The sequence below is a fragment of the Centruroides vittatus genome, unplaced genomic scaffold (genome assembly GCF_030686945.1).
Source record: "Centruroides vittatus isolate TY-2023 unplaced genomic scaffold, ASM3068694v2 scaffold_435, whole genome shotgun sequence".
Lineage (NCBI taxonomy): Eukaryota > Metazoa > Arthropoda > Arachnida > Scorpiones > Buthidae > Centruroides > Centruroides vittatus.
Genome location: NW_027122708.1, coordinates 6,465,441 through 6,481,058, shown reverse-complemented (window position 1 = coordinate 6,481,058; position 15,618 = coordinate 6,465,441). Strand labels below are relative to the sequence as shown.

General features: G+C 31.9%; 1 protein-coding gene and 1 long non-coding RNA gene across 3 annotated transcripts in view; one reads left to right on the top strand and one right to left on the bottom strand.

The window, feature by feature from the left end:
• The window catches only part of LOC136989116 (uncharacterized), a 65,751-nt gene extending 62,956 nt beyond the window's left edge, over positions 1-2,795 (bottom strand). Inside the window, exon 1 of the long non-coding RNA XR_010882863.1 lies at positions 2,756-2,795. This is a non-coding gene — a long non-coding RNA (uncharacterized lncRNA). The remainder of the gene's footprint in view (positions 1-2,755) is intronic.
• put (activin A receptor type 2 punt) overlaps positions 1-15,618 on the top strand; it is an 85,157-nt gene that overhangs the window by 24,254 nt on the left and 45,285 nt on the right. For both annotated transcript variants that reach the window (XR_010882852.1, XM_067287151.1), the window contains exons 3-4: positions 3,738-3,899; positions 7,720-8,039. Coding sequence is in view for 1 of the 2 variants with exons in the window: in XM_067287151.1 (XP_067143252.1) it covers positions 3,738-3,899; positions 7,720-8,039 (482 nt within the window). In the remaining variant the exon portion in view is untranslated. The remainder of the gene's footprint in view (positions 1-3,737; positions 3,900-7,719; positions 8,040-15,618) is intronic.

Genomic DNA, 15,618 nt, shown 5'->3' with positions numbered 1-15,618 from the left:
CTTACTTCTTTGGATCCAAAACTGTTTCCTGTATTATTTCAGATTAATAAGAATTTTTTATATTTTCTTGTTAAAAGTTTTTGATGAACAAAAACAGGAAGAACCTTCAAATTTTACTTTCTTACTGACATGAAAATCCATTGATCATACTTCTAAGAAAATGAATGGATAGATTTTAGTCATAAAAAAATATACAGTGGTACCTTGGTATTCGAACATAATCCATTCCAGAAAGAGGTTCGAGTACCAATATGTTCGAACTCCAAATCATTTTTTCCCATTACAAATAATGTAAAATAGATTAATGCGTTCCAATCCCCAGTTGATTCGCTAGTATGTTTTTTATTGTTTCTTTATTCTTTAAAATAGTCGATATCGTCGACTTAGCCATAGAATATTTGACAGCAAGATCCGAAACACGCACTCCATTTTCGTGTTTAGCAATGATTTCTTTTTTCAGTTCGATTGTTGTTCTCACTGTTTTCCTTTTCACTTGACCACTTTCACTTTTATTCTTCTTGGGACCCATGTTTAAGGGCTAATAAATCAAAAGAAAAGGATGCTAATTCAAAAAATATAGCACAGCGTAAGTTAATGTGCATGCCAAACAATGACTGTCTCGTAAAGACCAACAACTGCCGTATTATCGGGCTAGCAAATGGCTATAGTAATATTAATAATTTAAGATAATTTGGTACTAGAGTTAGGCGTTAAGCACCATCTCTTGCTAAATTTAATAATTAGAATTTTAATTAAATAATTTAAATAAATTTAGGCCTAACTGAACTGTCTCGTAACTGACGCCGCCGCCGTGGCGTCGGCGTCGACTTGGCGGGCTTTCCCGTTCGAGTACCAAAATTTTGTTTGGGAACGGGCATTTTTTTTTTTTTCGAAATTTTTGGTCGAGTACCGATTTGTTCGGGCTCTGAAACGTTCGAGTACCGAGGTATGACTGTATATATATGGATATTTTATGAAATTATGAATTTGATGGGAAATTCAGTCTTGAGACTGTTTAAGAAGATTCACAATATATGCTTTTTAACATTGATAACTATTAGGAAGTTATCAATTTACCATTTGGTTGAAAGGAACTGTTCTGTTTTACAAAGGAGTTGATGTTCATAATATTTTTATACATATGACACTGATGATTTGATTAACAAGACTGTAAAGACATTAGCCTGCTGATGTTGCAGATTTTGAGTCAAATCTGGATTGACTTTGAAGTTTTTGACAAGACTATGTCTTGTTTATAAAATCGTACTGCCTGCTATGTTACTGGCTTAGAGGTATGAAGGAGTACAGTACATGTCAGGGGATGCAATTTGGCACAGAGTATTAGGTGCCCAAATCATGCGCGCATAAAACAAACCAAACTTGTAGGTAGTCAGGGGATCGAGAACTGAGTCAAAATAAAACACACAATGGTGACACTCTCTACAAACAAGCAGTAGTGTGAGATTTGCACGTGTTGCTGGTTGGAAATATGGAAATACGAATATTGTGAAATTGAAATTTGACAAACACGTGCATTGGGAGTTCGAAAAGCGAACGTTGCTAAATTGAAGTTTGACAAACGAATCTTTGAAAAAACCCATTTACCTGTCCTGTGTTATTCCCCACATATTTCTGGTTGCCATGTGCTTACCTTGACCAATTGACTGGAGATATCTCATTTCATCATCAGAACGTTTTTGAAACTAGATGGTGCGTCTTTATAATTTTATATTAAAACTAACTTCTGAAATATAATTATATTTTTTTACATTTATTAATATATATATTTTGTTTGTGCAAAATAAAAAAATAATTTCGAACGATACAATAGCCACCATTATTTTTTTCAAAAACAGGAAATTTTCACATTGACAAAAATTCAACCTGGGGCATCATGCAACAGAGAGAAATTTCAATGTTAGATAGGTTAATTTCACTGAAAATGCATTGTGGTCATGGCCAGTGAAGTTTGAACAATCGTGCTCAAAACCAGTGATCATCATCTTTTCTACCTGGTTCATATGGCGACTTTGGCCATGATTCGACCTTCTCACTGAAGAGCGCTGCCTGGCATTTAGACAAAGTGGCCAGTACGTTGTATATAGCATTCTAAGGCTTCCAAAAGTTTACGAGGGTGGAGTTTGGCCAATAAATCGGGGTGAAAGATTGGACTAAGGTTAGGTTTAGTGACAAGGTGTGGCCCAAGGCCTGCCTGGCTTCCGCGTACTGCAGACAATTAAGCCAATAGTGGGTAGTTGTTTCTGAAGTGTCACAATGCAGGCAGTCAGGTGAAGATCGCTGGGAGTGGAGGAAAGCATTCCGGGGGGCCATTTCAGTTCTTAGACGGGCCAGAAGAGTCCCGGCTTGTCGGGTTGAGGCATGTATGTATGGCAAGGGGTTGAATGGGCAGAAGTGATCTTGTTCTTTATTCCTGTGGACTATTGTCCAAGAGTCTGTGAGTGTTCGAATTGTCGTTTCTTGCGTTTTGTGGAGAAGGTTGCTTGGCGTGAGGGACCTCTGCCATGTACCGGTCAGGTGCACGTGGCTTTCTGCCTTGTTGGCCTCTTCATTGATGGTGATGTTGGTGTGGCTCAGGGTCCACACAAGTACTAAAGGTGCTGGAAAGGTACTTATAGAGATGGCAAGGTCAATTACGACTGCTGGAGAGGAAAATACCAGCGATACCAAAGAAGAATGAGAACGAGACTTGCCTTGAGCGTCAAAGTGATCCTGCTTAGTAGTGAGTCTCCGAGACATAGTCTTGTCCCAAATACAGCTTTGCCGTTTTACTTGTTAGGAATGAGTTGACAAGAATATTATGGGTCTTTACCCAAATGTGAGTATGGTAGAATCACAATGGACATTGAAAGATGTCCTCTCAGAAAAACTTAAAAGTAGGTTGTCAATTTAATATGTTTTAGATTTAACATATGAAAATTTCTGTCCTAAAAGAAAAATTAAAAAAAAAAAAAAAAAGCAACTTTTTCTTCTGCAAATAGAGCATGCTAAAAGATTGGGCCAATGAGTCAACATTATTAGTCTGGATAAATTATTATTATAATATATATTTTCTTATACATTATAAAAACATTTTAATACATCCTGTACTTTTTTAAGTTCATTGTTTTTAAAATACATTTTATTTAATAAACTTTTACAATAGTGGATATCCCCTTTTTTTAGTCAACAGCCCTCGATTCAGCAGACCTATTGTCTGTTAAATTAAGGGTCTACTGTAATTAAAAAGTATGCAGCCACTAGTTCTACTGTTTTACATAAATATGTTTAAATCTTTAGAAGAAAGATTTGATGAATATGATGTAATGTTTATAGGCACAAAGATAACGTTTTACTGGTAAAAGTGCTTCATTCAAGAATGTAGCCATTAAGTGGGATGAGTTTTCTCTATTATTATTACTGAACATTTGCTTATTAAGAATGGCTAAAGAAATTTTTACTGCTATGAATGATTTGATAAATAAAAGATGCAAGGGATTAGTCATATATGTATAGGTATGATCTTTTTATTGATGAGAATCTGCATAATTTATACTTTAAATTTTGGAATAAATAAAATATTTAAAATTTGAAATTAATTAAAAATTATCTATGCAGTGAAGAACATTGATAACATTTTCAACAAAAAAGAATATAAATATAATGATTGAATATTTTATTTTGCATACAAATAATATAATTTATAAAAAATTAACATTTCATTATGTATACTATTATAGGTTGTTGGGTTGGAAATCATCGTGATTGTAGCAGTGAAACACCTTGCATGGAGACTCGTAGAGAATCAAAACTACAATTATTCTTTTGTTGTTGCGAAGGAGATTTATGTACAAGACATATGAATCCATCCTCCCTTATTCTTTTATCTTCAATGACTGCAGGTAATGTGTTATTTGATTCTGAATCTTTGTTATTAAAAGTAAGATATTGAATCAAATTTTTGTTATCGTTTGCATTCTAATTTTTGAAATTATCATAATTAGTTTTTGTTTTTGTTTGGTTTCAAGTTTAATGTAAAATCTTATGAGGACAATTTCTTCCTTCAAAATATTTTTCAGAACAAATGTTTCAGCAATTTTGCCATAAAATTCAGACCTACAAAATGAAAAAATGTTTTGAAACAAAAAATATTTAAAATATTGAATTTTAATATTTGTTTTTATTATGATAAAAGATATGAATTATTTTATTAATAAAATATGTATGTAAAATAAAATTTAAAAGTTTTAGTATTATATGTATTTTGAACTAAAATATTTATAAATTCCTTTTTCCTTTATTTGTGCTTAAATATAAGTACAGTGAAACCTCCAATAACACTCCTGAATAGCAGACAGCTCTACTTAATGGATATTTCTACAATCCCCAGACCCTTCAAATAGGACATCTATAATATTTATCTCTAAATAGCAGACACTCTAAACAACGGACATCATAACGTACCTTATGAAAACACAAAGACCCACCTTCAATATTCAGAAACAATTAATTATGTAAGAAATATTTTAAAACAAAAACAGAGAATCGGTTTGAGTTCTCTTTCAGGGGATGAATTTCAACTGTAGGCATTGAATAAAGACAGGCTTAAAATAGGAATAGGGGAAGAGGGCAGATTTTAAAAAGCCAAACAATATTCTATATCTGTTAGAGAAGACTAATCTGGTTAAGCTGTCAATCACTATTTATCATCATACATACTAACATTATTAAACTTGTCTTATTGTTGGAATTAAGCTTATGGTATCAAAAAACCATAAACTTTTCCAAAGTTATTCATTCATTTGACAAGAACCATAGTACAGTAATAATGAAAAAGAAACAGTTTTAATATTACGACATCAACATTTATATGTGGTGAAAGTTCAAAGGTTGAGTTACAAAAACAGGTTAGTGTGAGCTTTGGTATACAAAAATGGCGGCACTTCCGGCTGCCATCTTGATTACGACTATCGGTGAAATTATTTATGCAAATTAGGCCTCACGGATTATTAGACACTAATAATCCCTATTTTAAATCTATTTTATATAAAAAGGTATTTATTAAATTGAAAAAACAGATTTACTTACATTAAGATGCTTCTTTTTCCTTCTTCCGACGCTTGTTTTCTACAACAGTTGATTCTGACAGACCGGTCTGATTTCGTTTCTTCTTAGTGGTTTTTTTCGCTCTTTTTTGTAACGTCACATTTCTTGCATGTTTCCTTTTTCACTTTTTTCTTATTAGTACAAACGGGAGCGGCGGGAACAGTCTCCAGTTCTTTCCATTCGGGAATTCTGCCTGATCCAGGAAATATCTTTCTTAAATGTTGTAAGAATATATAAAATCTTTCGCCGGGTTTCTTAGATGGCCAATCTAAAAACCTCTTGTACATAAATACATACATGTACGAATCGGATAGATCGTTGGTATAATGTTTCGGCAGATTTTTTTAATTTTTTAAATACCCCCAGAGTCTTTCAATATTTTGGGTGTGATCGCCAGTAGTTGGATTAACAAAATTTTCTGAATGGTTGACTGTTCTATGTTCAATATCGATTCCGTGCAGATCGTCTATATGCGTATAGCCTTTCCACTCGTTGGTCAGTATAGCCTTTCCACTCGTTGGTCTATATGCGTATAGCCTTTCCACTCCCTGAGTTAACAAATTTAGAAATTATCCAGTTTAAAGTGATTTCGGATCGATCATTCACTTGACAAATAAAGCAGTTCCTGTCTTCTCTGCATATTCCACCGACAACCCATTTTGTACTTTTCAATTTCCGACCTTTTTCATATTTGCGTTTGCATATGACTGTTTTGTCTATTTCTACAGTTTTGTTTGGCCCGCCAATTTTAAATGTAGTTAAATTATGCATAGCAACCATCATTACAAAACGGACATGGTTTGACCAGTCTATTCCAGCTCTATTAGAAATACCTGAGGCTAAAGCGGCTGTTGTAGTAGAGCAGTCTAATCCAATGTAATGCCACATAAACGAAAAAATTCGATTCCATGAGATTTTACCGCATTTCCCTTTAAATGTTCCTTCAAAAGCCGAAGAATTGCTTCTGCATGTTTGGCATCGCATAATACATGATTCTCTGTCAATTTGATAGATTATTTTATTTACATAAATTAGAACACTTTTTACACACATCCTGTACGTGCTGTATTCCTAACGTTACTGCTAATTTAAAACCTTTATCAATTTTGGTATCAATACCTAATTCGGAAAAGTCAGATTCAAACAACTGGAAAAACAATTGAGAGGTGCATTCAGCCCAAAATGCTTCAGAATTAATATTAAACGAACCCATTTTTAACAAATTACTATTAATAAATAACTAAATTCAAAAATTAGGAGTTTTAAAAAACTCTAATTCAGTATCAATGCAAGATCTACAATTCTCCTACCGTGTCTCCACACAAGGGGCGTTTCAAAAAATAATTTGCATATCACGACACAATTGTCAGCAGCTCCCTCTACTTCGCAACTCGTTTAGTCATTACATTTGAGATTACCGGAAGTGCCGCCATTTTGTATACCTAAGCTCACATTAACCCAAAAACGATATTTGGTTTTCTCACATTTTTGACATAATTTATGATCTTAACAGCTATGTGGTGGTTAAAGTGTAATTTTTAATAAATCAGTTATTGAAAAAAGTAAAAATGTTTGAAAAATTAAGTATAAAGCAGATAAGTATAAAGTACCTACTCGATAAGTATAAAGCAGATAAATCAGTATATCAATTTTTATTAGTTGCTTAGATCATAAATGATGTTATAAATACAAGAATATGGAATACATTTTCCACACCTTGAAGTGGCTTTGTAACTCAACATTCAAACTACCGACCTTCGTCCACCCTTCTTTTTGTAATAACAGTTTTTTTTTTTTTTCATTACTTCTACTCAGATCATTTTTGATGAGTTAATAATTAATCAATGTTAGTTTTGTCATAATTTTTATATTTCATTTAATTAAAGTATCCTTTTGAATCTATTTCTTTTTAGAATTCAATTAAAATGTGATTTTTACAGCTGAAGAGATAAATAATATACTGTATATATTTTTTAATTATATATGCTATGTGTACTTTTCAGTATTTTCGCGTTCCTAATGCAAATTTGATGTTTTTGTAATATATCATACTCTTCACTATATGATGACTGCATTAAAATACAGTATGGCCACTAGTATGTAGTGTACTGTACCTCCCAATAGTAGACAAACTTCTGGTCTCGATGGTGTCTGCTATTTGGAGGTTATAGTGTTCTTTAAAACAATGATTCTCAATCATTTATGGGCTTGGAGCACACTTAAAAAATTATGCAAAGGTTGCATCACACTTTTTATTATTAAATAGTCAAATCTCAGTACAGTGATTATCACTATAATGATAAAACCCTCTTTAACAAAAAGAAATATAGTTCCCTATGCACTTTGTATTAGGTTAACATAAAACTTTATTTGGTTTAACTATATCCTCTACTGCAATAAATCTGTTTAGCAATACATTTGTTTTTACTGTATTATATTTCCATTTTGATAAAACTTTGTCATTTTATTCTTAAAAATTGTTTAAGATTGAAATTTTTGATATTAAATTAAGATTAAAATTTAACATAGCATTTTTTATTGAATATTTTTTGAATTTAAATTTTTTTTAAATGTTCTTTACAAAATGATAAGATGATGTCTATTTAATTTTTTTAGCTGCTAAACCAATAACAAGTATACCCATTAAGTTAACCAGCAGTGGTAGTCAAGTTATTAGTATTTTAATGTGTACACTGATTCCATTTGTGGGGCTAACTCTAATAACTGTTGTAGCTTATTGGGTTTATAGAAATCATAGAATGTTATATTTTAATGAAGTACCAACAGCTGAATCATTAGTATCACCACTCCCATCACCATTGTTGGGTTCTCATCCAATTCAGCTGATAGAAGTCAAGGCGCAAGGAAGATTTGGATCTGTCTGGAAAGCACGTATTCTAAATGTAAATGTGGCTGTAAAAATATTTCCTCCACAGGTAAGTTTAAAAAATGCTTTTATTGGACTAAATTTTCTTGTTAATTAAATTTAATAAAAAAATACTTTTATAATGTAATTTAGTATTACTTGGAGTGTATATGGATTTTTTAACTCTGTCCTATACATACTAAGAAGACCTTTTTCTCCCCTATCCATCATGGGTTTAGTCAAATCCACAATGGGATAAGGTGGGAGCAACTACAGTCAAACCTGTTTTTATGTGCTCTTTTTATGTGCGATTTTTATTTGTGCGATTTTTTTAATGCGAATTTTTAATTTGTGCGGTATAGTTGGCGACTAGTCTCGTGCGATTCGTCATGTCTTACGTTGACTTATTATAGCTAAATAAACTTATTATAGCATAAATGCACTTATTATAGTAATATTATTGCATGAATATGCGAAAAATGAAATAATTTACTTTTTAAGTCAACAAAACACCACCTGGACAAAAATATGTAAAACAGACGATAGACCAGACGATGCAGTCAAGTGCTGACATCTGTTGTCAATAAATTCTATTTCGTACGGTTTTGAGTTATTTTCTATGTGAGACTTTTTTTTATGCGGTCCCTGTTGACCGCATAAAAAAATATTTTTTAATTGTGTCGCGAAAACTATTATTTACAGCCATTCGTGAAGTTTCGTGAAATTTTTTTTTAATGCGTCTTTTTTAATGCGGTCCCTATCCCCCGCATAAAAACAGGTTTGACTGTATATGTGAATGGCTGACATATCTGCCTTTGAACTGACATTGTATAGTGGTATGTTGACACCTTGTACCATCTCATCCATCCTATGGCTGTCCTTATATGCAGTTTGTTATGAAGAAGTACACAGTACCAATAATTCAATTAATTTTAGCTATAAAATTTACTTAAAGCTCTGAAGCTCATTGGCTCTTAGTATGAGACATTTATATGTAGGAACTAAGTAATTTACAATTAATTTGAGTATTTTGCACGGTTATTGTGGATAATTAATACATTTAGAGAAATTATTTAAGAAATTGTGATTTTAAGAAAAAAATTAAGTTGTTCTAAAAATTACTTTCAATAATCAAAAAAAGATTTTATAGTAGTAGCATTATTATTATTATAGACAGATAGACAGTAATGCACTATGCAATAAGGTTGTACTATATGCATTAGCTTCATTTACTAGTATTACAGAACAATCTGTCAGACTATTTATCAGGCTGTATTAAGGCTACTTAATAACACACATACAAAAGCAGTTTGGCTAGAGGTAATCAGTTTAAGGTGCTATATTATGATAAATTTAATAATTATAAAATTTTAATTTTAGAATATTCTGAAAGAAAAGGATTTGCCTAGGGTGGGACTTGAACCTGCAAAACCTGCAGGTTCAAGTCCCATGCAGATGCATTGTCAGTTACACTATCTGGACCTCCATTTAATCTTCACTTCAAAAGCTATTAATTAATTAAAATATACTGGTTTTTCATTTAACTTATAATTATAAAATTTATCATGAAATAGTGTTTAACTGCTTACCTCTAGCCAGGTTGCTTTGTATCTGGTTATTATAGCCTAGTATAACTTGATAATCTAACAGATTATTTGGTAATGCTTCGTTATACCTTTTCTACTTAAATGTTTTTCACATTTACAGATTTTATTTGATAGGTCCCAGCTAATCTGTCATATACTCTAATGTTGTTTTCTTTCATTTATTTTTTTCACATACTGGTTTAATTTGTCAGTCCAAACATCACATAAAAATTCATTTATACATTTTTTTGTTTTTTTTACCAAGTTGAAATAAAATGTCCAAATAAATTGGGAAATTTTAGTTGAGTTATTGTTTAGCTGTTATTAATGTTTATCCAAAATACAGGGACATTATAATTAAAGTTCCACTTTGAAATGGTTGGTGGTAAGTTTTTAAACTTTTTTTTTTTTTGGTGGAAAATAAAATTCTATGACTTCCTGTAAACTATTACCACGTTTGATAACAGTAGTTTTCCTTTCATGGCCATTTCAAAGTGGAACTTTAATTATAATGACCTTAATATGACGAATTTAGCCTCTGTAATCCAAATTATTATTGGTAGACCAATCTCACAGCAATATCATTGGCAAATTGGTTTTATTTTTTAAAGGTTACATCATATGCATTTCAGGCTGGTGAAATATCTTCCAACCCCTCCTCAGTGAATATACGTTGGTGGGAATTACAACTATATTTCCATGGGTGGGAGGGCAAACCTTCCTCACATATGCTGATATCAAGTTTAAAAAATGTTTCCACCACCAATGTATAATAAACTCACTAAAATATCCAATAATTAAATAAACTGACGAACAAATGTATAGATATTCCCAAAGCATGGGTTACACCTAGGGATTGCAATTGCTGGATCCCTCATCCAGCAATCCAGCTGGATCCAGCGCATTTTTCGGCCTGCTGGATCCGCAAATACTCAATTAGCTTTCTAAATAATTGCACAAAAGTCTACGTTGTCGCGTTGCCGCTTTGCTAACTACTAGACTGCTACTAATTACTTACTAATTATTTACTCACTACTTTACTAACACTAATAATTAAATTACTTATAAATCAACTATACCTTAATCAATCCAGCAAAATTTAATAAAATAATAATGTATTCAATCGCTTTTAACGATCTTCCTCAGTTACAAAAAAAATACAACATTAACTATAGAACATAAAATGTGTTTCGAATAAATATAAAAAGAATAGTGCTTAATTACATCCCATTTTTTTTAAACAAGATACATAGATGTACTGCCAGGTCTGATAATTTTCGTATTGTATACCGACGTAATCCCACTGTTTTCAAACTTTTAAGAAACGATAAAAAGAAAGAGGATCGGAATTCAACAACGGGTATATATTCGGTGCCTTTACACAACCAACGTTTCAATTCCAAGCTTGTTTATGTGGGTGCAACGATGCGCAGTTTAAAACAAAGGCTCAAGAGCACAAATGTACAATCAGTAAGAACCTCGATAACACTGCGCTGGCATCACACACAAGACACAAGGATGTTAACATCCAATGGGATCAAGCGGCAATTATAAAAATGACGACGAATAGGCAAATGGTCAAACATCTTGAGAGATTGGACATCTGCAAGGCGCACATGACAACTGGTTGTATGAACCATAGAGATGCGGACTCATTGTCTACCATGTGGAGATTCTTTAACATTAATTAATGTTATTAACGGACAATGCTGGTTTCGTTGTTATATCTTATATACAGTAATACCCCGAACTTATGCGATAGGTGGGACCGAGCGATAACTGCGTAAGTTGAATTCGCGTAAGTCGGGGTATAACTTCGCATATAAATACATACTAATTATTTTTAATTGGGGCCGGAGACTAAAGAAAACAACAATTTAGAAAAAAATGTTTAATAAAATCTTAGATAATACATATGTATAACAAATTATATTATTAAAATCGTAAATCGAAGTTATTTTGTTATAGAAGGCTTCCTAAAATCTAACAAATTTGTCTGACGGCTCAAAGATTTTTTCTCCCGCAAAATTTCCTCGTAGCATGCTAATAATTTTTTTTTATTTTTCGTTTTGTAGAAGAAATGCGCTCTTCGTTGGAGTCTATATTTTCTAAAATTTGTAACCTTTTTTTAATTAAACTGAGGCCTTCTGTCAAGTTTCCAACCGTTATTCGATCATCTGATTGAACTGGGTCTAAAGGATCAAGTTTTGCCAATTTACAAATTTTCATTTTTGTATCGAAGTCTTTGGAATGTAAAGTTAACATTATTAAAGATGGAGTTTTTCTTTTCTTGTTTGATGCAGAAGAATCAGTTCTACTTCGTTTGGATGACACAGTAGAGTCTCAAGTCTCCATAGATATAACACAGAAATAAATAAGTCAAAATAAATTGTAGCTATGCGTCGATTCCGCGCGACACGTCCGAACCTGTAAGCTGAACAATAGTTTGGGGGGAGTGAGTAATCAAGGGTTGCGTGGCGCTCAAACAAAAGACGAATCGTCGAGATTTGAAAATCGCGTAACTCCGGGTTCGCGTAAGTCGGGGTAGCGTAAGTCGAGGTATTACTGTACAGGGTGTTTTTTTTTAAACTGACGGTACTCAGAGACATCTGTAGAGCAATCTAACAGCCGGACTGTCGCCAAATTTGGGAGAGTGACTAAGGACGACATGGGAAAGAGATTCCGCGAAGAAAAAAGTAGTACCCAAATTTGCCGGTAGGGATGGATTTGGCGCTGTTGTAGCGAAACAGCTAAGAATCTGCATAAAATTCAGCTGCAATTAACAAACACACGAATGAATAATCAGACAGAGGTTTCAGTGTAATAACGAAAGTTTAATTACTCAGCAAATAACCTCTCTTCTTCAATGTGATCACCGTCCTGCTGGAAAAGGTATTGCATCCTGAACACCGTGTTCTCTATGGCCGAACGTAACATGTCCGCAGGAATGTTCATCACGGTTTGAGAAACGTTGTCCTTCAAAGTCATCAAGTTTGGAACACTACTAAGATAGATAGACCTTGGACTTTAAGTAACCCCGCAGGAAAAAGTAACATGGGGTTAGATCCGAGGAGCGAGGCGGCCATGCAAGTGGAAAAAAGCGACTGATGACCCTTTCTTCAGTGAAGTGCTGGTAACTTTTTCGCTACAACAGCGCCAAATCCTCCTCTACCGGCGAATTTAGGTATTACTTTTTTTTTCGCGGAATCTCTTTTCCATGTCGTCCTTAGTCACTCTCCCAAATTTGGCGACAGTCCGGCTGTTAGATTGCTCTACAGATGTTTCTGAGTACCGTCAGTTAAAAAAAAACACCCTGTATATACTTTTTCCGCTATTTATTTTGTTTATTTATCTATATTTTGTCCGTTCGGACGTTTTCCGTTAATTTTTATATTTATTCCGAACACATTTTATGTTCTATATTTAATGTTCTACTTTTTTTGTAACCGAGGAAGATCGTTAAAAACGATTGAAAACGTTATTATTTTATTAAATTTTGCTGGATTGATAAAGGTGTAGTTTATTTAACTTATTCTACTTCCAGTACATAGTTTTATATACTTATAAATAACTACAGACTAATATGTAGAGCCTATATAAGAAAACTGGTAAGACTGATAGCCACTTAGCCACTGATTATCCGTCCTTACATTATTATAATATATTAATATAAATTAATCAGTAGAATTACCTTTGCTATTATTTAACTTAAAGATTATGTTATAATTATAATCTAACTAAACATTTAAAGTTAATTATCTCTATCTCAAGTGTTAACCGAACCAAAGTTAAGTTTACTACTTAAATGTGTAAGAAGTTTTACTGATTTATAATGACCAGTCTAAATAATAAAAGCTTCTTAAGTATTTTTTAAAAATGTTTTATTTCATTTAAAAAACATAAGGATAGATAGATAGACAGATAATACTATTGCACCAAAAATACATCCGCCCTGGATTCAGCTGGAATGATTTCAATCCAGCAAAAATCCAGCTGGATTCAAAACACTGCTGGATTGCAATCCCTAGTTACACCACAAATTTATAACATTATTAGTTCCAGTAAACTTCATTTGACACTTTTACGAATGGTAAAAGTGTCAAATGAAGTTTACTGGAACTAATAATGTTATAAATTTGTGGTGTAACCCATGCTTTGGGAATATCTATACATTTGTTCGTCAGTTTATTTAATTATTGGATATTTTAGTGAGTTTATTATACATTGGTGGTGGAAACATTTTTTAAACTTGATATCAGCATATGTGAGGAAGGTTTGCCCTCCCACCCATGGAAATATAGTTGTAATTCCCACCAATGTATATTCACTGAGGAGGGGTTGGAAGATATTTCACCAGCCCAAAATGCATATGATGTAACCTTTAAAAAATAAAACCAATTTGCCAATGATATTGCTGTGAGATTGGTCTACCAATAATAATTTGGATTACAGAGACTAAATTCGTCATATTATCTACATATACAGCAAAACATTTATATATTATAATGACCTTATGTGCATTACAATGTGCATTTACTTGTGTATTTTAGCTATGTTTATATATTTTCTTAATTCATGCACATTGCTGCTTCTTTAAGCAAAGTAGAATGGTAATATGTACTGTACACTGTATTCTAAAATACTTTGAACCTGAAGGATTATGAAATAAATCAAAGTTTATCCAAAGATATAAAATAAGATGTAGAGGATCAAAAAATGGAGAAAATGTTGATGCAAATAAAAAATCAATTTTTATAATTCCAACAAAGTAATTGTTAAGATAAAAGCATTTTCAATCAGTTTGACTTACTTCAGTTATAGAAATTTCAAAGAAAAGAACTGAAGATATACAATTTAAAACATGGAGCATAATATTTGAATTAAAAAAACAAAAGGAACAAGAGTTTAAAATTTAAACTAACATAAAAGTAACATAAAAACAATAAAATAAATATGTATAATGCAGTAACAAATAAAGATAAATAATTAATCAAAGAGAGATCTGTCAATTGTTTTATTGAGATAAAATAATTATCTTAGTAAATACATTGCTGAGGTTGTGAAAGTTGATTGGTGGTTTTTTTTTTTGTTATTTGCATAAATCAGTTTCATATTCAGCAAAGTTTTACTTTTAGATCTGAATAAAGATCATTTTGTTTCTGTTTTTTTTTTTTTTTACATATATATCTGTTGGTGTGCACATATGATGACAGATTTTGCTTTATTTTTTACTCCCCCCTTCTGTATACATTTCGTCATTGCCACTGCCTTTCCCTCCCCATTTGCACAGTCATATGTACAATAAATGTCAATTAACAACAGAATATTCCAAAATAAATGAATTGTTTTGTATGCCCATCTCAATAACGTTGCAATAAATGCTTGCTGCCTCTAGTTGGCATCCCTTCATCTTTTGTTAAAATTGACTTCAGTAATCAGAGATATTTTAAACCATCCAAATCACAATAATTAATAAGGAAACTTGCCTATTCTTAAAATTTCAAATTCAATAAATTATTTCATGCATTTGTACAGTTTAAAAATAAGAATAGACAACTTTTCTTAATAACATAAGCAGATTTAAATTAAATTAAGCTATGATTATAATAATAGAATTATTACAGAACTGTTCATTCTCTAATTTAGATAGGTTCTTTCCTTCTCATTATTCAATTAATTCTGATTTTCACAAAATTATTTTAATTCATTGTACTATAAATCAGTAAACTGAAGCTCACATAATATTTTGTGCTCATATAACTTCTTTATACTAGTTTACTAGTTGTTTCTGGGCTTGTGCCATTCATTTTGTTTGAGCTATTGCACTTTTGTTATATATAATGAAATGTTTCCACTCTTCTAGATGTATGGAGATGATTATGTATATAATAATATATTTTTAATTAAATTATTTTAATTATAGTTTTTATCATTACACTAAATTATATTATTAAAATTGCATACATGTCTTTTATTAACATAATAGAATTTTTGAAGTTATATTTTATGCTTATTTTGTATTGTTTTTTATAAAAACTCAAACTGAACAAGCGGCACTTTTAC